This window comes from Thamnophis elegans, chromosome 2 (assembly GCF_009769535.1).
Source record: "Thamnophis elegans isolate rThaEle1 chromosome 2, rThaEle1.pri, whole genome shotgun sequence".
Taxonomy (NCBI): Eukaryota; Metazoa; Chordata; class Lepidosauria; order Squamata; family Colubridae; genus Thamnophis; species Thamnophis elegans.
In genome coordinates this window covers 76838361-76862027 of record NC_045542.1, presented here as the reverse complement: position 1 = coordinate 76862027, position 23667 = coordinate 76838361, and the positions used below count along the sequence as shown (strand labels likewise).

The 23667-nt window shown below is 38.7% G+C and overlaps 1 protein-coding gene across 1 annotated transcript in view; it reads right to left on the bottom strand.

The window, feature by feature from the left end:
- Nucleotides 1–23667, bottom strand: part of STK10 (serine/threonine kinase 10) — a 97044-nt gene that overhangs the window by 32501 nt on the left and 40876 nt on the right. Inside the window, exons 3-7 of the mRNA XM_032209331.1 lie at nt 13076–13124; nt 9187–9336; nt 5037–5109; nt 3800–3994; nt 597–678 (exon numbers count right to left, since the gene is read on the bottom strand). Of these exons, the coding sequence (XP_032065222.1) occupies nt 597–678; nt 3800–3994; nt 5037–5109; nt 9187–9336; nt 13076–13124 (549 nt within the window). The remainder of the gene's footprint in view (nt 1–596; nt 679–3799; nt 3995–5036; nt 5110–9186; nt 9337–13075; nt 13125–23667) is intronic.

Genomic DNA, 23667 nt, shown 5'->3' with positions numbered 1-23667 from the left:
ATCCGGATCCTTACTACCCTTCCGGCCTTCCGCAAAGCAACTAAGACCTGGCTGTTCCGGCAGGCCTGGGGCTGTTGAATTATCCAGCCCCATCCTATGTTATGACTGTTGCTGAATTTCTAATTGTTGTTTTTATTTTTGTACCCCCCTTTCCTTCTTATTGTTAGCCGCCCTGAGTCTTCCAGGAATAGGGCGGCATACAAGCTAAATTAAACTCTAAACTCTAAATTGCATTGCAATTACAATTGCAATTCTATTCTATTCTAAATGGTACAAAATAGTCTTCTCCAATCTGGATGCCCCCTCCCCCCATGTGTGGAATTACTGCCATAATTCTCAACGATGTACAATAGTTTCAAAAGTACAAGGGAGATTGCACTAGATGCCTCAGAAAGCAGAACTACTCAAATGGCAGAGTTCTTTCTCCCACGAGGAACAAAATTCCTACATAATTAGAATCTAAACTCCAGCAACCATCCAAGTTTTCTCTTGTATTAATAACCAAGGGGGGGAATTTGTACTCCAACCAGAGAATATGTGTGGATTTATGAGCCTTTCGCACTCAACATGTGACTCACTTGAGATGGTATACTTACTTCCAGTAATTGTGTGGCAGTTGGCCGGGTCTCTGGGTTTTTGTCAAGTGCAGTCTTCAGAAAATCTCTGAATGCTGGAGACCTTTATGAACAAACACACACAATTAAAAAGGTCAGGAGAAAAAAAACCAGGACATCCTATCCTAGATATACACTGCACGGTTTACAAATTGAAGTTGGTGCTTTTCAAGTGGGAAGAAACACAAAGCAGCACAAATTTGCATATATTTAATACTCAATATTAGTAAAAAATAATAATAATTGCAGATCTACCACTGTGTTGCAACCCAGAGAGCTGTTCAGAAGCAAGTTACATGCTGTCATTCTGTTCCCAATTCATGCCAAAGACCAAATGTTAGCAAGCTCACTCAGGGACAAATGTCTGCCTGAGTTTAAACTAATACAAAGCCTTCTGTCAGATAACTGATTGCACCCTCCTCCTGCACCCCTTTTTCTGTGCCGGCTGCCATGTAAGAGTAGATAAAAACACTTGCTGCCAGTTTCTACATATAATCACAGCAATGTTTCACATATGGGCTACCTCTGCCTAGTGATTTTCTAGCCAGAAAACTATACTGTCCTGTTCCTATGAAAGAGATTCAGAGAGTCTTGCTGTTTTCTATTTCTCTTGTAATAGGAAGCCTAATTAGATATACTTTCTAATAAACATTTTGTCTCCTGGGAGAGGCCAAAAGAAGCTTCAGAAACGAAAAATACAAAGTTGGGATATTTGCTGGGACAGTGCTGTGCATTAAAAATATCATCATAAATCACATTTCAAATTTTCAAAGAAACAGAGAAAGCTACATTGCATCAGTCAAGCTACACATAGATCTTAGTTAAGAGCAGCAATCGTGATTGGATTTGCTGTTGCTAAGCAATGGGATCATAAAGTGCGATGTCACATAATGATGCTGTTTAGTGACAACAATTTCTGCACTCCAGTTCTTCATTAAGTGGGGGCACCGCACAATTACCATTTTTGACCATCTGGTGGTTTCCCCATTGACTTTCCTTTTGGATGCCACCAATGAAGGTTGTAAATAACAACCACATGACCACAAACTGCTGCTATCCATAACTATGAAGTTGCATCAAGTACTCAGATAGTAATCTTGTGACTATAAGGATGCTGCAATGGCCAGAACTGTGAGGACCAGTCATAAATGCTACTTGTTCAGCACAATCAGAGGTTTGAACAGTTGCTGAACAGGGAGTTGTTAAGCAAGGACACCTGCATTCGTCTTAGAATGGAGGGAATCTTTCCTTATTATCGTACCCATTTTAAATGGGGAAGCCAGAGAGAGAACCTGGGATCTTCTTCTTACAATGAATGTAAGCTAAGCTATTATCTTTGTTCGTATCTTGGATGCTGCAGAAAAATATGGTATTATATAATCCTAAAGGAGGAAAGGCTGTATTTTAAGAGTTTAGAAAATGAAATATTCTGGAAAACAGCACACTGAAATGCATGTAAATAAGAAATGGAAAATAATGACTGATAAAATAAGGGCAATGATAGTGGCAGTTGTAGTCCAAAACATTCAGAGAGCATCAGTTAGAGAAAGGCTGCTCTAAGGAATTCAAGGTATACTTTGGCATGTGTCAACCCTTTGAGGTAGCCCAGAGTCAGGCACCAAAACCATAAATACTAAAACTGCTTTTATTATAGGGTTACAGTAATGGAATCTTGCAACTCTGAACAAAGGAAGATGAAATCAAAGAGAAATTTCTCAAATTCCATTCCTGCTTTGGGTGGAGATTTATCTGACTATTGTCTTGGCTGGAACCCTTCTTCCCTCAAGGTTATTCTCACAGCCCACTCTATCAAGTAACATCTTTACACATACATTTTAGGAACATACGCTAAGAAGACAAGGCTCTTCGCGCAACATTACTTAGTTTTGAGGGATAAGTGGAGATTTCTGTATAGAATTTAGAACAAATTAGAATTTAGTACTAACAATCACCAACGTAAGTGATATCTCAATATTACCCTTGCTAGATATTGCTGGAATAATACTTTCCAGCAGCTGCAAAACTCATGGTCAATAGTGAAAAGGGCAGAAGTTATAGCTAACCTGGAGATCACCATGGGGAATCTTAATCAAGACGAGGGATGCATAATCCTTTTCTTGGAAACACTTCAAGTGATGCCCCAAGGACTGCACTTGACAAACTGGGAAGAGCAAAATCTAATTAAAATTATTTTAATTGACTTAATTAAATGCAGTTAAGGTGATTGCTCAGCATGTTTTTAATTATTTCCCTTTTCTGTCAGATTAAATATTACAATTTAGTGGCAAGTTATAGAGTAGTCCTGAGGGATGCATTTAATGCATTACAGCTTCGAGTAAGGGCTTGTTGCCTTAGGCGGTGTGTTTCTGAACTAGTCCAAGGTTATTAAAACAATAAGAAAAATATTTCCTTTCCTCTGCTTATTCCTTCTTGAGAACTTTTTTTAATTAAATGGGTCCCCATTGGCAATGACAATATTTTATAGCAGCTGGGAAACCCTAATAATTAACCATGCTGGCTGAGGCTGATGGTAGGAGGAATTCAGCAACAGGTGGAAAGGTTGCGCTTTTCAAATTCAACTTCTCAGATCTTTTCTATCACGATTATTCCAGAGATGGTATTATATTTTCTTCACTACCAGTTCGCTAGTGGGACAATGCGCGGAAGGTCCTTGATGATGTCAGGGTGAGTGGGCGGAGCCTTGTGCTGCCGCCACTACCGATTTGTCCGAACTGGTGCAAACCAGCAGCATACCACCTCTGGATTATTCCCTTTGCTACAGATTTATTTTGGCTACTTACGCAGTAAGTGATTAATGTAGGAAAATATTTCCTATTAATATAATGGTATGTGGGAAATGACCTTGAAGGAGAGTAGAAGAGATTCTGCTTAAGAAATGAGCAGAGAAGAAAGAGAAGGAATCCCCAGTGGCTTAATACTCAGAGGGAGAAATTTAGGAAGGACCTGCCCTAATTGATTGGACAGTTAAAAGTGGGTGATGGGAGATTTATATCTTTGCCCTTACAAGATTCCATGAATGTAGCTTTACAATAATGTACAATTTGCTCATCCAGCCATATTTCCTGTTTTGTTTACCTGGGAATACTGACAATTATTGTTGGTAAAGGTGGGAGGGACACATGTAGATGTTCCTGATTGTTAATGAACAAGAAAAAATTTCTCACCACTTTGATGGATAATTAAGAGTTGGAGGATCAGATTTGGCTATTTTCAGTAAGACCCTCATAGGGTTCAGCTCGTGATGAGGTGGCTCTATTTGTGCCATTTCTATGAGTGTTATCCCCAAGGACCAGATGTCAGCCTTGTAATCATAAGGGGTGTCTTTCATGGTCTCACACATCACTACTTCAGGAGCCATCCTAAAAAAACCCAAAGCAATAAGAGTTAAATTCTACTACAAATTCATTTTCGCTGAAAGTGGTTCTAAGAATCAGCTTGTTTTCAAGCTAAATTATATATATTCAACTAGTCTAGGCTTTGAACTGACCATAAGCCTTAAAAGTATAACTTTGCAATTAAATTATGAATGAAACCTGAAAATTCATCCCTTCTGTGTTCAGAATGAACTAGCCAGCATTATAAAATTCCTTAACTTTAATTGTCTTTGGTAATACCATTGAATATAACATAGAAATACATCCTCTACTGAAATTAATAGATAACAAAAATGGTTAACCTCTTTAGGCCATGTCTAGCCACATATACACTCCTGGTCATTCATCTCTCCATTCTCAATTGGCCACAGAAGGCAAGCCATCGGCTAATGACATTGGCCTGAATACTGTTAGAAATGGCAAATTAAATGCATACTGATTGCGTCCCCTTGATGATGATGTAGCTGAGTTAGTGATTAAATTCTTGGAGTGAATAGTTGTTTTTATATCCTTGGAACTGCTTCAAAAGGACATTCCACCAAATTGGGGGTGGGGGTAGGGTCAGAAGAAGACAGAACAGCCCAAATTCCATCAATATCTCATTCCAGATACAGGCTGTACTTTCTTTACTGCCCTAAGAGAGGCAGCGATTCAAATGACAGAATATTGTTGCAGCTGACAGCTTTTATTCCTTCCATATTTTTCACTCCACCTCCAAGGACAAAATCCTTGAAACATACAAAATCATTTAAAAAAAACAACAAGTATTAAATGCAGCACTGCCTTCTATGTTGATGCACTCTTTTCATATTTTACATTCATTTAAAATACATACATTACACTAATCAAGATCAAGATATCGGTCACACAACACAGATATTATATCTGCACACTCAGGGCATACTTTAAAATACAACCCCATAATAAGCAATAACACCATATGTTGATTAGGACACAACATTTTCCCTCCCAATGAAATTTGGCAGCAACTTCTTTAAAGGTCATGCTACTGAAATAATCCTCTTACCAGTATGGGGTGCCAATGAAAGAATCCCTCTTCTGCACAGTCTTCATGTTTTTGGCTGATACTCCAAAATCGGCTGAAAAGAGTTGAAATCACATTCAAGTCTTTAATGAATGTTTTGGATTGCAGTTAAAAGGGCAACCTTTAATTATATAACTCCTTGGTTTATTTTTCAAAGCAAGCACACAGAGGACTAATAGAAATTTTAACCTGGATGGACACCAAGGATTCTCTGCATCTTATTGTGCTACAATTTCCATATTTGGAAATTGACTCTACCCATGTCTAGCCTATACCAATTATCTGAAACATGTTCAAAATATAAAAACAATGATACTGTCAAATGATGGACTCTATACCCACAAAGCATATTATTGCTAAATATTTTTCTCTTAAGGCAGACTATTTCAACGTGGCGGGTATTTAAGAAAGATGTGAAAAGTAACTCAGGATTCTTAACTTGCTTTTTTTAGATAACCCTAATTATAGGGGTGGTAAAGAAAACACTTCTAAATCTCTCATCAAGTTAGAGCAAAATTTTGCTTTACTATAACGTAAAAATTCACTGTCAGGAACTTTACACCCCTCCTGCTAACACACAGTTCATGGCTTTGCTATTTAAATTCAAATTCCTACAGTAATTTACAGTTCGATTTTACATAAGTATTATTTCCACCTCTTCCCAGAAATTTCCACTAGAAAGATGATACAAAGCAAGACATGTGAGCCTTCTCATCTTTCCACATCAACAAATAAAATTCTCCACTCATATAGAAATGATGCCAATTCTCATGAAACTCAAAAAGAATAGCAAGCATTGATTTATAAACAAGCCCTCACAGAACAATAAGAAAAATGCTGAATTCGTAAGTAGCTTTCAGTGTCTCCTTACATTCCTACACCTACTACTGCTGCTTTTATTAATCTTTTAATGACCCTAATGTCTTTATCAACTTGTATGCAGGACTTCTAATTGTCGTATTTCGTATTTTATTATTTGTATGCCGCCCTTCTCCGGGAGGACTCAGGGCGGCGAACAATTCAAGGGGAAGAAAAGGGGGAACATAAAAGACAAAATACAAATAATAAGAGTGGACAACAGTCGCACAACCATACATGTCGAGAGGGGAGGGAACTCATCACCCCCAGGCCTGCCGGCAAAGCCAGGTTTTGACGGCTTTTCGGAAGGCCTGGAGAGAGGTGAGGGTCTGAATCCCTGCGGGGAGTTCATTCCAGAGGGCCGGAGCTGCCACAGAGAACGCCCTCCCCCTGGTAATAGCCAGGTGGCATTGGCTGGTAGATGGCACCCGGAGGAGGCCAACCCTGTGAGATCTAATGGGTCTGTGGGAGGTAATTGGCAGCAGGCGGTCTCTCAAGTACCCAGATCCAATACCATGAAGGGCTTTATAAGTTACGACTAGCACCTTGAAGCGTATCCGGAGACTGATCGGTAACCAGTGCAGCTCGCGGAGGATAGGTGTAACGTGGGTGTACTGAGGTGCACCCACGATCGCTCGCGCGGCTGCGTTCTGGACGAGTTGAAGTCTCAGAATACTCTTCAAGGGCTGCCCCATGTAGAGCGCATTGCAGTAGTCCAGTCTTGAGGTCACGAGGGCGTGAGTGACTGTTGCGAGTGCCTCCCGGTCCAGGTAGGGATGCAACTGGTGCACCAGGCGAACCTGGGCAAATGCCCCCCTGGTCACAGCCGACAAATGGTGTTCTAAAGTCAGCTGTGGATCCAGGAGGACCCCCAAGTTGCGAGCCCTGTCTGAGGGGCGTAGGTTTTCACCCCCCAGCCTGAGTGATGGAATATTGACCAAGTTTTTGGGAGGAAAACACAACAGCCACTCGGTCTTGTCTGGATTGAGTACAAGCTTGTTAACCCCCATCCAGACCCTAACAGCCTCCAGGCACTGGGACATCATGTCAACCGCTTCACTGAGTTGGCATGGGGCAGACAGATACAACTGTGTATCGTCCGCATATTGATGGTGTTTTATCCCGTGCCGTCGAATGATCTCACCCAGTGGCTTCATGTAGATATTAATTAGCAGGGGGGCCAGGACCGAACCCTGAGGAACCCCGTATTTCAGGGGCCTAGGGGTCGACCTCTCCTCCCCAACTAACACCAACTGCGACCTGTCCGAGAGGTAGGAGAACCACCGAAAAACGGTGCCTCCCACCCCCACCTCTCGCAGTCGTCGCAGAAGGATACCATGGTCGATGGTATCAAAGGCCGCTGAGAGGTCAAGGAGCACTAGGATGGAGGAATGACCTCCATCCCTGGCTCTCCAGAGATCATCGGTCAGTGCGACCAAAGCGGTTTCCGTGCTGTAGCCAGACCTGAAACCAGACTGAAAGGAGTCTAGATATTGTCCAATTTTGGATTTTGTAACTGCTGTTCCAGAGAATTCACATGCTGTGAAATTATGTTCTTGGCAGAACTGGAGCTCTCATAATTCTACCCTGAGTAGACAAAAATGGGACAAAGATGAAGATGAATATATGGTGATGATGTGAAGACAGGTGGAGAAGAAAGATCACAATGAAAAATAATGAAAGAGCACCATGCGTAATGCAAAATTTAAACTTCTGTTCTGCTCCTGAAAAAGACAAATCCTGATTTATTGAGGGATATGATTATAGCAATCTCTTCTAAATACCAGTCCAATATTAACTTGCTCGGCAAACAGGTTTTTCATTTAGAGTTAATCGATTATCAAAAGCTTCTGCTTATAAAGGAGAATCCTTGAAATGAGTTCTAAACAAAAGCATCCAATCCCAAGGAACCATTTCTAGAAAATTAAGAGTTGGGATAGTGAGTAAAAATCCTAAGAGTCTAACAAGAACATTAGAACAACAGCTATCCTTATGTGGCAGCATGGAAAAGGTTGGCCTTTTGGACAAAGAGATACTGTCTAAGCCAGTAATAGAAGAAAATTCTTTGGTGGTTGTGTCTTTCTCACTGTAGGCAATGTTACATTCCACAAAGTTCACAAAATGACAAAGTTTCCCCCCAACACACACACACACACCATTTTCTGGAAGGAGATGGAGGGGAGATATCAGCAGCAAGCACTAAAGTTCTGAAGATGAAACTAAGCACTTGGCAAATATGATTATGTCTCTTTCCCATACAAAGCGTCAGTTAAAAATGATCATTTTCTTTAAAAAAAAAGTTTATCAATTTATACAAGCTTACACTTACTTCTCTGCTGACTCTCTCTATACTATTTATGAACATGCTTAAAAGCATTAGGCTCAATACAATCCATACAAGTTTCTGTTCAGAAATCACCATTCAATTGTGAGAATGGTCCATTTATTCTTGTGCCATGATTTGTGTTCTTAAATAAAGTCTCTATTCTTGTTCCCTCGGACATCATCAAATGTAGACACTGATCTTAAAACTCTGCCTTTCTTCCTTTCCTTTCACATGAGTTCTTTTTTAAAAAGTTGTATATGGATACCATCTGGTGCCAGAGAACAGTTCCATGTTCATTTTGCTCATGAAGTCTAAACTCACTGTAAATTTCATTTACATTATCTGTGTTATATGGATTATAAAAAGCTGTAAATCCCCGAGAGGCAACTAATCTATACTCTTAAGTCTGAAGTAGGAACAAGAATTTTATTCGCATTGTTTCATGGGGCCTCTCTCTGGCAGCTTTTGGCCCCATGACTGAATATATTTAGTCTTCTTTGTTCGGAGAAATACATTTCCAGTTAAAATATTTTCGCATTTTGTCATGGCTAATAACATGACAAAAGCCCACCAAGGATGCAATCCAATGCATGCTTTTTCAGGAGGGGGCTCTATTAAATAGTGGAACTACTTTCTAAATACAAGATTGTACATTAAGAACTTATTGAAAGGAAATTCAGATATCAATAATAAAAGCTGCTGGATTACATTCAGCAAATTCTTCTTTTCCAATCCAAAAAGTTTTGATCACTGAAAAAGGCTGGAGGAAGACCAAGCTAACAAAAGACTATTATTTAACAACTAAATGTGCCTAGTTGTCTGATTGCTATTTTCACGACAAAATAGTCTCAACTGTTTAAAAAAGGCCCTTCCCTACTTTTCATACTTGCTGAATACAAGAACCAATCTTTTGGCATAACAACTATTTCTCACTGAAGAGCTACTCACCAAGTTTAATATCTCCATCCAGGGTTAGTAACACATTGCCTGCCTTCAAGTCTCGATGGATAATCTTCTTGCCATGTAGATAGTTCAGGGCCTCCAGCATCTGGCGACAAATCACCTGGATCTGGCATTCAGTCAGGCCTCGATCCAGCTCTATAAAACAGTTGGAAAGACTCTTTCAGTGTTCTGAAATTCAATTAGCAATAACATGCACACGATTGAGAGTGACAACCAATTGAAGCTTAACTAGTTGAGTATTAAATTACAAATGATAAAGACCAACATATTCAATATAGGTTGAGCCCCAAAGAATTGAGGCCTTTGAAGTATGGTGCTGGAGAAGACTCCTGCAAATCCCTTGGACTACAAGGCGATCAAACCGGTCAGTCCTAGAGGAGATCAACCCTGACTGCCCTTTAGAAGATAAAGATCCTAAAGATGAAACTCAAATACTTTGTCCTTCTAATGAGAAGGAAGGACCCACTGGAGAAGAGCCTAATGCTGGGAAAGATTGAGGGCAAAAGAAGAAGGAGACAACAGAGAATGAGGTGACAGGATGGAATGACCAAAGCAGTAGGCGTGAGCTTAAATGGAGCTTAAATTCCAGAGGACGGTAGAGGACAAGAAGGCCTGGAGGAACATTGTCCTTGGGATTGTGATGGGTTGGACACAACTTCGCAACTAAAAACATGACTTAGGACCACAATTGAGCCCAAAATTTCTGTTGCTAGGTGAGAAATTTGTTAAGCGAGTTTTGCACCATTTTGTGACCTTCCTTGCCACAGTTGTTAGGTGAATCCCTGCATTTGTTAAGTTAGCAACATGGTTAAGTGAAGCTGGTTTCTCCAATGACTTTGTTTGTCAGATGTTCACAAGAGGCTGTCACATGACCCGGGACACTGTAACCATCATGAACATGAGTCAGTTGCCAAGTATCTGAATCTTGATCATGTGACCTGGGGAAAGCTGCAACAATCATAAGTATGAAAGATGGTCATAAGTCACTTTTTTCAGTGCTGTTATAACTTCAAACAGTCACTAAACAAACTGTTGTAAGTCAGGGACTATCTGTAAATGTTTTGGGGACCATGGCCAGTTTCCTCTTAAATATAGCTAACTCATGTTAATATGTAAAATCTATCACCCATACTAAATACAGCTTTTAAAAAAAATCAATTTCATTTTCAGAATCTGGAGTTTAAAATATTCAGGCCTAAAGTAAATTAGCGCAAAATCAGGTTTAAAGTGTAAAAATTCAAATACTATTATTACTGAAAAAATTAAGATATTGTATAAAAGTGTGCACTGCCTTTTTCATTTGTCGCACATATTAACAGCTCCCCCCCTTTTTTTTTCCTCACTGGAGGGATGCTGAATCCAGCCCAATGATTAAATCCTGGCTGAGGCTATCATGAGGCAATTCAAAAGGGTATATGGCCCCATATAGCAAGAATAATTTTTTAAAAATCTCTTGTTTTACCTCAGGTAAAAACAAGAGATAAAAAACCTCACACTTCATCACTGAGAGCATAGGCACCAAGACAAATTTCTTATGTGTCCAATCACATTTGGCCAATAAAGAATTCTCTTCTCTTCTCTTCTACTTTATCGTTTTTACTTCAAAGCAAGAAAATGGTGATCTGAATATGGAAGGGACAGTATAGATCTAAATGATTTTCTGCTTCTCTGGTGAAATTTCTCTTCACTTCTAGCAAAACTTCCATTAGTGTATGGAACAGGGAAATAAGTTGGGAAACAGATGCAGTCTCCCTGATAGTCTGATAACAAAATAGGTTTACATTTTTAGCGTCATGGAGGAATAGTTTGGAAAATTCATTGGAGGATTATTCTGTATTGTGGTATGTGTTTGCAGGTTGTTTTGTGATCCTTAGCTTGGAGGATAGCCTGCAGTTTTTATTTCTTTATAAAGGCCTATGTGGAATGACAAGGATAACAAACAAATAAGTGCTTAGCCATCCATTAGCATTGAAAAAGAGTTAGACTGTGCAGCTATTTCAAGCTGAAAGAAATCTATTCTGTCAAGGGCCTCCTAAAAGTGATTGTCTACTCAATCCCTTGGTCAAATTCATAACCATAAATCTTTCTGGTCTTCTGAACCACCATAGCAGGAATGGGTATAAGAGGTACTAAGCATAAGTCAGTGTTCAGAAAGGCATTCTTTCTACAAGCAACATAAACTTTAGAAGATGGAATTTCCTGCTGACTTGGTACGTTTTTTGTAATTGATTTTTAGAGCACTGCGCTGTTTTCAAACATTTGTACCGACTTTATTTCTTTAAAAGATTCATATGGCTGCCCAACTTGCAAACACCAACTCTTTCTTTCTTACATGGGTTAAAAACACAGAAACTTAGAATTGCAAAATAGTCAACAGACAAAGTCATACCACAATACAGAATAATCAAGGCCAACCACATATATGCCAAATTCCAAAAGCTTTGTAGGACAGGCTCATCCAAAACTCTGGCCCACTGCCCAGGAAGGGTGGGGGGAATGGGTCTTTAAGGCTGAAAGCCAACAGGGCTGTTTAGCATACCAAGAGATGCCTGTTCATTGGAGGAAGAGATAAGGATATTTATGTACATAAATACATTATATAATTCTCCAAGGCACAATTATTACAGATGACTAATAATAAAGCCTTGACTCACAGTTATTGTAATAGAAACTAGTTTCCTTATTTTTTATTACTTTATTTTTGGTAAACCATAATAGATAAGACATTTAAGAACATTCCCTATCTTTTGCATTAAGTAACATGGCCTCATATGAATGTCAAATCGGGCTAATCCAAGAGGGAGCTGTTAAGTAAGACAGCCATTCTTTCAGCAGCAAAACATCTTAAATAAAGGGAGGGAGAAGCTCCCATTTCAGTGCTGGTTTCTTTTTGCCTACTTCCAGTAGAGATATTGGATTCATTTAAAGGGAAGACATGCTTGAAGGGATAGGGGGAATGTTCCCTTTGTCAGCATTATAATTCTTCAAAATGTTTCCAAAGATAGCAACACTTGGCTCTGAGAGTGTTTTTTGGGATTTCAAGTCCTTTCCAAAGCTGAAGTTGTCTACAAGATTTGCAGTGACCAAAGGATAGGTTCATCCTGAAACTAAAGGGCACAGTTAGGATTCATTGCCCGTGATCAGAATCAGTGTTGTATAACGATTAATTGCATGTTAAAGTTTACCCCTTTCTTTAGATCTGCAACTTCAATGCCAAGTTACCCCCAAGCAGGCAGAACTTCATTACCCCTTGCCTTAAGGGCGGCTGCTGAACTTTTAGTTTTAATTTGAAATATTGCTTGATTCTTTCATTTGGATTTCCTCTCTAAAAGCACCTTTTCAGTCCTGGAGATGGTTGGATGGGGGGGGGGGGGATAAACCTGTGCAATTAAAATTCAGAAAAACACAACACTCTTTCTTTCCTATCAGGAAGATTATCACTACAAGTCACTTTGAAAAATCAGCTGTAGCAAATTAAACCTCATAATTAGAAGAAGCTTTTTTTTTTAAAAAAAAAAGATTTGCTCTTATCTTTTTTTACCATTGGCAACCACTCACTCTACATGATGAAGCTGTAATTCCCAGACTGATCACAAAAATAAAGCACAACGTTAATAGGTTTGCCTGATTTGTATTTTAAGAAAATCTGTGAAAATAAGCTTTCTTTATAATGGCATATATCTTCCTACTACTGAATTTCCTGTATACACTGAATTTCCTGTATGATTATTGTCAGGCTATTATGGGAATGTTTTAAGCCCAAGGTGTAATAAGCTATATGATATGGGATGATCTACTGTATAGACAGAGATTAGTACCTAGTTATTTATAACATACTCCAAAGGTTGATAACATGAAACTTCATTGTACTTACCTAGCATAGTAGCATCTACAGCTCCACCAGGACAAAACTCAATCATAATCTAACGAAAGAGAAAGAGAAAAGAGAAAGAGAAATAATTTAAATGGGTAGGCAGAAATGATATTTATATAGCAGTTAGACTTATATACCGCTTCATAGGGCTTTCAGCCCTCTCTAAGCGGTTTACAGAGTCAGCATATTGCCCCCAACAACAATCCGGGTCCTCACTTTACCCACCTCGGAAGGATGGAAGGCTGAGTCAACCCTGAGCCGGTGAGATTTGAACAGCCGAACTGCAGAACTGCAGTCAGCTGAAGTAGCCTGCAGTGCTGCATTTAACCACTGCGCCACCTCGGCTCTTAATAAAATGATACACATTTTATTTTATAAAGCATTTGCAAGTGACCAAATCAGATATGTAAAACATACATATATTTGATATTTGTATATACACATAACTATATAACAATTATATACAAAAATGCTGGAATCACTGAATTAACAACCACAATAACAAATCTCATTCAGTTATTTCTTCTCCACAATAAAGTTGCATTTCAGTAACCTTTTCACAACTGAGCTGGACTCCTTGCAGCTTCTGAAATATTGTAACAAGGTATTAAGATGGTCATTCAAATGCAAGAATAACTAAAGAGATTATCTTTCCTCCTATGAACACAGGAAAAATGTGTTAAAGTCAAGGCAAACCATCTTACGGTTCTTGTAATTTTTAACAAAAATAATAATTTGTTTCAAAGCTTGCTACATTCAAAGCTCATTAGGTTGTCTTTAAGTTAGACTGGAACAATAGTATTGTTACAGTTTGGGGTAGACATGCCCAACAGTTACTCCTTTTAGTTTAGAAATCAAAACCTTCCAATCCCTATGCATTTCAATGTCTTTGTCCAAAATGGCTAAGGCTCACATATTGTCTCTTCATGTGTTTAGAGATTTTGACTGTTGCTTGAAGGATTGTTCCACATATTTGCACTTGACAATAGAATGCAATAGTGGTCATAGAGATGTGGTAACAGCTTGAAAGCCTAGACAATTCACCATATTATTTGGAAGTTTTCTTCTGCTTTAGGTCATTTCAATGATTATCAATTCTCAGCACAGTTTTGCCTTCAAAATGTTTGGAGAGGGAGGGGCTGGAGGAGCTATCAGTTTTTGCTGTTGTTCAGTTTCCACCTTCCACTCCGCTAATAGGATATTTAGATAGAATATTTTGTATCTTTCATTATACCTTTTGAAATATGTTTCTTGATGCCCCTCCCTTTAGTCAAAATCAATCAGACTCGCATTTTAATTCCTTGCCATGATTATTTGGAATATGATTTTTTCAAATTGCAAAAACACTTATTCTGAACCAACGAAATTCCAGCATTATTTTTATATTAAAGTAATACTGTGATGTTTTTCAACCAGAAATGGGTTCAAAAAGGAATGTCCCATTTGCTCTTACAAGGTGGGCATATTCTAGATCCCTTCCATAAGGCAATGTCATTTAATGGGATATAGGACTTGTGCCTTTTATGTGCCCCTCCTTTGGCAATTTCCCTTCTGCAATGGATTTCAAATGTTCCCAACTCTGTTAGCCTTTCAAAAAGCTTTAAATTCCTATTTCCCACCTCCCCCAGTATTAGGACAGAAAGAAGATGAGATGGAGTGTGATCTGGTTGATCTTGGCTGTGTCATTTGATATATTAGATGTTTGATATCAAATAATTGGACGGAACACCCGTGAAACTTTAAATACTTTAAATGACTGTATATGACATTGTAGGTTCTATTTAATTGTTTGTTTTGCAAGTATATTTGAACCAGGTGGGCCAAAATCTGCAACTTGCTAGAGGCCATAATTACCCAGGCAAGACAGAAGAAGACAAGTGACTCTCACCCAGGTACACTCATAAAATAATGCCAACCTTCCGAATTGGGCTGCATCTTTTGGATCAGATTTTAAGGAGTAATGGTCGTTCTTTCAAGCATCCCTTTTGCCACTTAAACATTCTTTAAACCCACAAACCAGGGAAAATGTTTGCTCATTTCGGTGCCATCTCCAAGTCTCCAGCAAGGATGAGACTTTGTAACATTTTATATGTTTTGGGCATGCACAAAAATTCATTCCTTCATTCATTGGGCATACTGGGCATACACACAAATTCATTCCTTCTCTTGGTTGCCAATAATTCCCTACACTTTTTATATCAGGGACAATCCTACAAGTTTTTCTCATTACTCTAGTTTGAGAGTTACCATCAACCATATTGGAAATCAGATTCCAGAAAACCCTTAAAGTAGAAAGCATTTATTCTGTCATTCTGGGACTACTGAATAATTGAACCACGGTTTAGTCTGCTACAATTTTTATAGAGATATTTGTAGAGCTGCTAACATGGCTCATTAAGCCATTCCCTAGTTGTTCATATGAACTTTAAGTGAAGCTCCTCTTGGCAGACCAGAGTCCCCAAACAACTCTACTGTTTGCATCTATAGCTGGAGAACTCATGCTTTGCTAACAGTAAATTAATTTGGGATTGCTCTTACTGGTTATATTAAGTGCTGTTGCATAAGTGCTATGCCACTTTAGTTGTTTATTGTCTTTTATTTTGATATGTTCGATGCATCTGTGACCTGTAATTCTTCAATAAAGCTTCATTCACATTTTATTGCCCTCATACAAGCTTGAAATGTAGTCAATTAAGAAAACTAGTCACTGCAGGATCATTCCTCTCTGGCATACTATGGATACATCATAACTTATAATTGCTTAGCTGGATTACTAACCTATCTAAGTACCAACTGTTTGTCAACTTTTGGCTGATCTCAAAAAGCTAAGGAGTATCTGAATGGCTTACAGAGGAAATCATCAGGAGCTGTAGACTACACTGGGAAATTGAAAAAAACCAAAATAAATGGAAAATGGATAATGGCGCCATACAAACTACATTTGTATGGTGCTAAGTAAACTCATACCTGTGTCTGCAAAATTACTAGGAGAGAAGCTTAACAGAGACTTTATCTTAAGTTAAAACACAGGTAGGCTTATAGACCATTTTTATTTACTACTTCCAGATAATCTATTTTCTTACTAGTAGACACTGTAAATGGTAAAGCAAGACATTTATACCACTGAAATATTTAAAACAGGCCAATGAACACTGGCCAATTGAATTAGAAGTCTCTGATTATCTTCACTTAACACAACTACTCCAGTTCCTGCACTGAAATATATATTTTCCGCTATAGATCTTGCTCCTTTCCATTCAAGAATGTTAAAAAGTTTCATTTCTGCTTGAGACACTCACACATGTGAATTTGTTATATATTTTCATGGTTAACATGATTTTCCTGGGAAATATATAGTGTAGTAGTCTTCCCTTTGCTTTCTACACAGCTGTGCACACGCTGTTCACATGGCTGCCACCACACTGTGATGATGCAGAAATACGAAGAGGGGTCAGACAGGGTTTTATTCTATCTCCGCTGTTGTTTAATATCTACCCTGAGTCAATTTTCAATGAAGCACTGGAAAACATTGATGCTGTCCTCAAAGTAAATGGTGTTCAGATCAACAATTTAAGATATGCTGATGATTGGCTTCGGGGGGTGGAGCCTGTCGCCGTCGGGAGCTCAACGAAGCTCCTGCCAGGACTCTGGTTCGTATATCTTATAAGATCTATAGATATCTCCCCTTTCTGGCAGAAAGGGGCAGGGAGAAGGTCAGTCGTTAGGATCTCTTTGTAATTCATAGCTTTTTTTTTGCTGTGAATGGAGAAGAGGTTCAACATTAGCTGAGCCTTTACTCCGGCCAGTTTTCCGCGCTGCCTTTTTTGCAGCCTAGGCAGATTGCCCCCCCCCCCAGGACAAAGCTAAGCTATTTAAAAGTCAATCCGGGCGGGGACCATTCCTGAGGAATTTCTTTTATTACTATCTAAAATACCAGCTTCAATTTCGCAAAAGGCTCCCTTCCTTTTTTAGCTGCGTCACAAGATGGCGATCTCGTAGTTTTTGTGTTTGATGTGACGTACTTAGCCAGCCCTACCCTCCTGAAGGCTTCTCTGTACTAATTGCTAAAAGATTAACTGAGGGGAGCAGAGACTTTGATTTTTGGCTCGCTTGATTGCTTGTCTTTTATTTCTACTTTGGAATGGCTCCCAAATCTAAACAGAAGCGCTTCCTTAATAACATATCTCTAAAAACTGCTATGAAGCCGCTACCCTTGCCTCCCACACCCTCCACGGGAGATTTGTTAACACAAGAATTTCTTCTCAAAACGCTTAATGACTTCAGACAGGAAATTAATCAACTGATATCGGATTTATATGATCAATTTGATGCTAAAATTGCTCAGGCAAAGAAGGATATGATCGGAGTAATGACAGTCATGACAGATTATATTGCTGAAGCGGAGGACAAATTGGAACTTTTGGAAGAAACTAACCTTAATTTGATATCCAAAATTCAAACGTTACAACAGGAAATGGAAATTGCTCAAAAACAACTTGTCATGATAAATTACAATAAGACTGCCTTTGCAATAAGGGTTAGAGGACTGCGTGAAAACCAACAGGAGAATTTGAAACAGATCTTCTTTGAGGCTTTCAGCCGCTTGGTGGGAAGTCCGGGATTTAACTTTGATTGGCAGATTCAAAGAATTTACCGCCAGAATTCCTGGGTAGCAAAACAGCGACAGCTTCCGAGGGACATAATAATATACTTTACCACAAGGGAATCCAGAAATGAGATAATACAGAGGCTTTACAGCAAGAGGTTGAGAATTGACGGACAGGACTTGATTGTTTTTAAAGAGATACCATTTAAATTATTAAGAACAAGGAAAGAGTACGCTTTCTTAACCGAAGAACTCAGAAATTCTCAGATTCCATACAAATGGGAAGTCCCAGCTGGTATTACAGTTACATTTGGCAACCAAAAACACCGCATTAACTCTGTCTGTGAAGCCCGAGAATTTTACTACGAGATCCTGAAGGCGGGACTTCCTGATTCATCCGGACCTGGAGAGAGACAAGGAGAAGGAGAAGACAAACAGCGAGACACGTGGCTACAAGGCAGAGGGTGTTGCTTTCCTCTTCCAGAAGGGCAGAAGACTAAAGAATAAAGACTAAGCGATGTTCTTAAAGCTTTATGATCTCCGTCTGGGATAAAATGGAAAAGTGGTGTATTGATGATGAGACATGGAGACTGAAAGAAGCGTTGCTGATTGTGGACACATATTGTATATAAGATTTGTCTGAATTCTAACTCAAATTGCGCATGAATTATTTTCTTAGGTGAGGAGAGCGGAGATTGCGATCTTTTTGAGTTGTGGTCTGGGACGAATGGAGTTGGGAGGCGCGTGGGAGAGGGAAGGGTAGCGAAAGCTTAATTAGACTACTTGGGGCTAGAATGCAAGCTGATATTTGTTTGAGTTGCTATTTCAATATAAGGTCAAGAAAGATTGGTCGGAGAGTCTTCAGGAAAGTGGAGTAAATATGGGAGGAGCAATGGACGCGGATAAAATATATATATGGACATAGATAAAGGCAGGGTGGAAGGTAAAAAATTTACATGTGGAGGTGGGTAAGGATAGAAAGGGAGGTGTTGGAAATGAAAAATGAAAGAAGTACTTGAGTTTAATGGTTTTATAGAAAGGTTTGGATATTCGGATAAAAAAGAGAGAAATTAAAGGTTTGAATAGATAGACAAAGCAATGAGACTTTTAGTTGGGGAATCCTAATTGATCAACTTACCTGGCTCTAATATAGTTTGAAACCCTGCAAGTAGTAAAATAATCGAAATTTGGAATGAGCTACATTGTTTAAGATTTACAGATAATGGGAAGCTGTGTTAACGTAGTGGGTTTATTGACCCTTCTCTGTTTCCCTTTTCTTTTTAGGTGTGTGTGTATTTTTTATTATTCTCTTTTTTTTTTTTTTTGGCTTTTCTTTTCTTTTCTTTTTTTAATTTTAAAGTTAGCTGGCCTTATTATACTCAAATGCTTGTTAAAGAATTATGCCGGGTATGGGACCTGCGAAGCCGTAAGGGGGTTAGGGAGGGGGGATTATAGGGGGGAGGGGGGAGGGTGGAATTACAGTTTCAATTCTTAGAACAATAAGAATTCACTTGTATACTGCGGCTCGTTTTCCTTTTTTTTTTCTTTTTCTCTTTTATTCTTTTTTTTAAAAAAAAAAAACAAAACTGATGGATACACCAAAGCGAGGAGAAGAGGGAAAGAGGAGGGAGAAGTAAAGAGGGAGTGAGAGGGAATGTAAAGAGGGTGAGATGGAGGGAGGGGGAGATGTCTGAGGGGGAAGGGAAGTAGAAGAGGGGAATGCTGGAGGGGTGAAATGAAAGTTGGAGGGGGAGAAGAGAGGGTGTATGGGGGATTGAAATGTTATGTTGGGGGGTTTTTTTTTTGTTTGTTTGTTTTTTTTCTCTTTGTTTTTTTTTGTTACGCACAGTATATAAGTGATTGTATAAAATGAAAATGAAAATGAAATAAATAAAATGTATTTGAAAAGAAAGGGATGCAACAACCCTTTCATTGCAATAATAATAAATTGCCATTTCGCTCCTGTAAAAAAAAAAAAAAAAAAAAAAGATATGCTGATGATACAGTTCTGCTTGCCAGTAAGCATGAAGACCTTCAGCTCCTCATCAACAGAGTCTCGGAAATATCTGAAAAATACGGCTTGAAGCTTAACACCTCAAAAACCAAGATCATGTTCATTAGCAAACAACCCATTAATTTGCCACTGATAAATTCGGAAGGAATACCACTAGAAAAAGTTGAAAGGATCACGTACCTCAGTTTTAATTTACATGAAAACTTGGACATGATAAGTGAAGTAAAGACAAGGATAGAGAAAGCTCAAATAGCATTCTTGAAAATGAAAAAAGGTCTTCTGCAGTCACGACATGAGCCTAACACTAAAAGTCAGGCTTGTCAGATGTTACATATTTTTTATCCTGCTCCATGGAGTAGAGACAGAAAACCACTTGAAGAAACTAGAAGCATTTGAAATGTGGATTTACAAATGGCTGTTATGTTTAAGCTGGGTTGACAAAATCAGAAATAGGTGGTGATAAGCAGCCTGGGAAAGCCAAGGGAAATCATCAAAACTATTAAAAAGCTCAAGTTAGAATATTTTGGACATGTGATCCAGAAAAATATGGCATACTTCACTTAATTCTCCAGGGAAAAATTGAAGGCATTGAAAAATTGGAGGTCCAGGCAGAAGAAGAACATCATGACTTCAAAACCTAAGGGACTGGTTTGGACAAAACCCAGCAGCACTTTTTCACGTGGCTGTTGACAAAAATAGGATTGCCAACATGATCACCAATGTTCGATGATGGATATGGCAAAAGAAGAAGAATAATCTTCATGATGGAGTTCTTCTATCTATCTTATACATCTGACTGCCCAATGTAGCTACATGGAAGTGGTAATTTTTTATCACTGTTCCCCTCCTTTTGAATAGCAAGAATGCTCCTCACTCTCAGGGCCTTCCAGAGAATAGTTAAAACTTGTGTTTATGGAAATCCTTTGAAGATAAAATAGCTAAAGGAAGATCTGCACCATTATTGTTTGTTACTGTTTATAATTGTATTTGTTTGACTTTGTACACTCTACAGAGCCTCTGGAATGAGTTGGCTTATGAATCTTATAAATATGTCATCATATACAAATACATGCTATAATTGCTCCTTTGCAATGCAATATCTGCTGAAAACAGATATAACTCTAGCTTGGATACAATTTGATGCAAGATTTTTTGCAAGATGATTAACCCCAACTAAAGATGGACCCATATTGTCTGACTTAAGTGATTACATTGTCTATCTTTACTGTACAAAATAGAAGGTCTGGAAAGGAACAAGAAATAAATATATTTAATATAACAAAGTTAGACTGGAAGTTTGAAAAGCTGCCATGAACATGAAGCATGGTGGGGATGATGCAAGACTTCAATTGAAAAATTATATACAGGTGAAACTCAAAAAATTAGAATATTGTGCAAAAGTTCATTTATTTCAGTAATGCAACTTAAAAGATGAAACTGATAAATGAGATAGACTCATTACATGCAAAGCAAGATAGTTCAAGCCGTGATTTGTCATAATTGTGATGATTATGGTTTACAGCTCATGAAAACCCCAAATCCCCAATTTCAGAAAATTAGAATATTGTGAAAAGGTGCAATATTCTAGGCTCAAAGGGTCCCACTCTAATCAGCTAATTAAGCCATAACACCTGCAAAGGGTTCCTGCGCGTTTAAATGTCTTTCAGTCGGTTCAGTAGGAATCACAATCATGGGAAAGACTGCTGACCTGACAGTTGTGCAGAAAACCATCAGTGACACCCTCCATAAGGAGGGAAGGCCTCAAAAGGTAATTACAAAAGAAGTTGGATGTTCCCAAAGTGCTGTATCAAAGCACATTAATAGAAAGTTATGTTGAAGGGAAAAGTGTGGAAGAAAAAGGTGCACAAGCAGCAGGGATGACGGCAGCCTGGAGAGGATTGTCAGGAAAAGGTCATTCAAAAGTGTTGGGGACTTTCACAAGGAGTGGACTGAGGCTGGAGTCAGTGCATCAAGAGCCACCACACACAGATGGATCTTGGACATGGGCTTCAAATGTCGTATTCCTCTTGTCAAGCCGCTCCTGAACAACAAACAACGTCAGAAGTGTCTTACCTGGGCTAAAGAAAAACAGACCTGGTCTGTTGCTCAGTGGTCCAAAGTTCTCTCTTCTGATGAGAGCAACTTTTGCATCTCATTTGGAAACCAAGGACCCAGAGTATGGAGGAAGAATGGAGAGGCACACACTGCAAGATGCTTGAAGTCCAGTGTGAAGTTTCTACATTTTGTGTTGATTTGGGGAGCCATGTCATCTGCTGGTGTTGGTCCATTGTGCTTCATTAAGTCCAGGGTCAATGCAGCCATCTACCACGAGATTTTGGAGCACTTCATGCTTCCTTTTGCAGATGAGCTTTATGGGGATGCTGACTTCAGTTTCCAGCAGGACCTGGCACCTGCCCACACTGCCAAAAGCACCAAAACCTGGTTCAATGACCATGGGATTACTGTACTTGATTGTCCAGCAAACTCGCCTGACCTGAACCCCATAGAGAATCTATGGGGCATTGCCAAGAGAAAGAAGAGAGACTGAACAATAAAGAAGAGATGAAGGCTGCTATTGAAGCATCCATAACACCTCAGCAGTGCCACAGGCTGATAGCTTCCATGCCATGCCACATTGAAGCAGTAATTGCTGCAAAAGGGGCCCAAACCAAGTACTGAGTACATATGTATGCTTATACTTTTCAGAGATCCAATATTGTTCTATGTGCAATCCTTGCTTTATTGATTGCATATAATATTCTAATTTTCCGAGATTGTGGATTTGGGGTTTTCATGAGCTGTAAGCCATAATCATCACAATTATGACAAATCACGGCTTGAACTATCGTGCTTTGCATGTAATGAGTCTATCATATATTAGTTTCACTAATTGCATTACTGAAATAAATGAACTTTTGCACGATATTCTAATTTTTCGAGTTTCACCTGTATGTGCAGTTCATATAATACTAACGGTGGAAAATGAGTAGTTAAACTGCTAGGATACACATTATTCTTGAGGGTCCAGAAATTCTATTTAAGTAACAGTAGAAACTGTAATAGCTTTAGTTATATGAAATCCAATAATAAGACTTGCCTTCCAGTCCCAAACATAAACATTTAAGAGTGCTCCGTTCTACAGAACAATATTAAACAGACATTTACTTCCCTTTTTAAGCTCTTGGCTAGCTACAGTATACAAGTTGTGTGGTCAAATTCAACAAGACAGAATCAAGATTTCGTTACTGTGGAACAAATAGAAACTAACACAATTCACTACTCAAGTCAAGTAGCAATGTTGATGCCCTTTCTTAAACGAAATAATGGGAAAGAAAAGATTGTTCACACTGGTTATTCCTGGGACTCATCTAAACCTTTCATGTACATTAGCACATTAACTTCATGACCTTCTTTTTTTCCCTTAGCTCAATGGCACTAGGCAGCCCTCATCTATTAGTTAAAATTTGTCTTCCAATGTTTGATCACTAGTCTTAAAAAGGAGCATACCAGATGGCTTCTGTAAAGCCTTAAAATGGTGAAAAAATTTGGCATGGGATTCCTGAATCATCTCCAGCCCATCTGCTTCAGCATTCTTTTTCCAGTTGTGAAAAAGCTACTGACACTCAACATACAATCTTAATTTCATAAATAATTTTTAATAAAAGTGATTTTAAAAAGAAAATGAAAAGAAGAAATAGTCTTATGCTAATGATACTGGTAGGCCCACAGCTGACTTCAAGCCAGACTTGATATTCCAAACCTTACAAACATAAATTTCATGTAGTAGAATTGTCCAGTGGTGACAAATGTCACATTTGTTATTTCTGTTTATTACTTGTCAATTCCTTTTAAAATATTTCTTGAGTTGTTTTCAAGGATAAGCATTTAAACATAAACTAGAGTTATGAAGACAAATAACTTTTTTTAAAAAAGAAACAAGATGACTAGCTGGAAGCTGCTTTGGAACTGGTT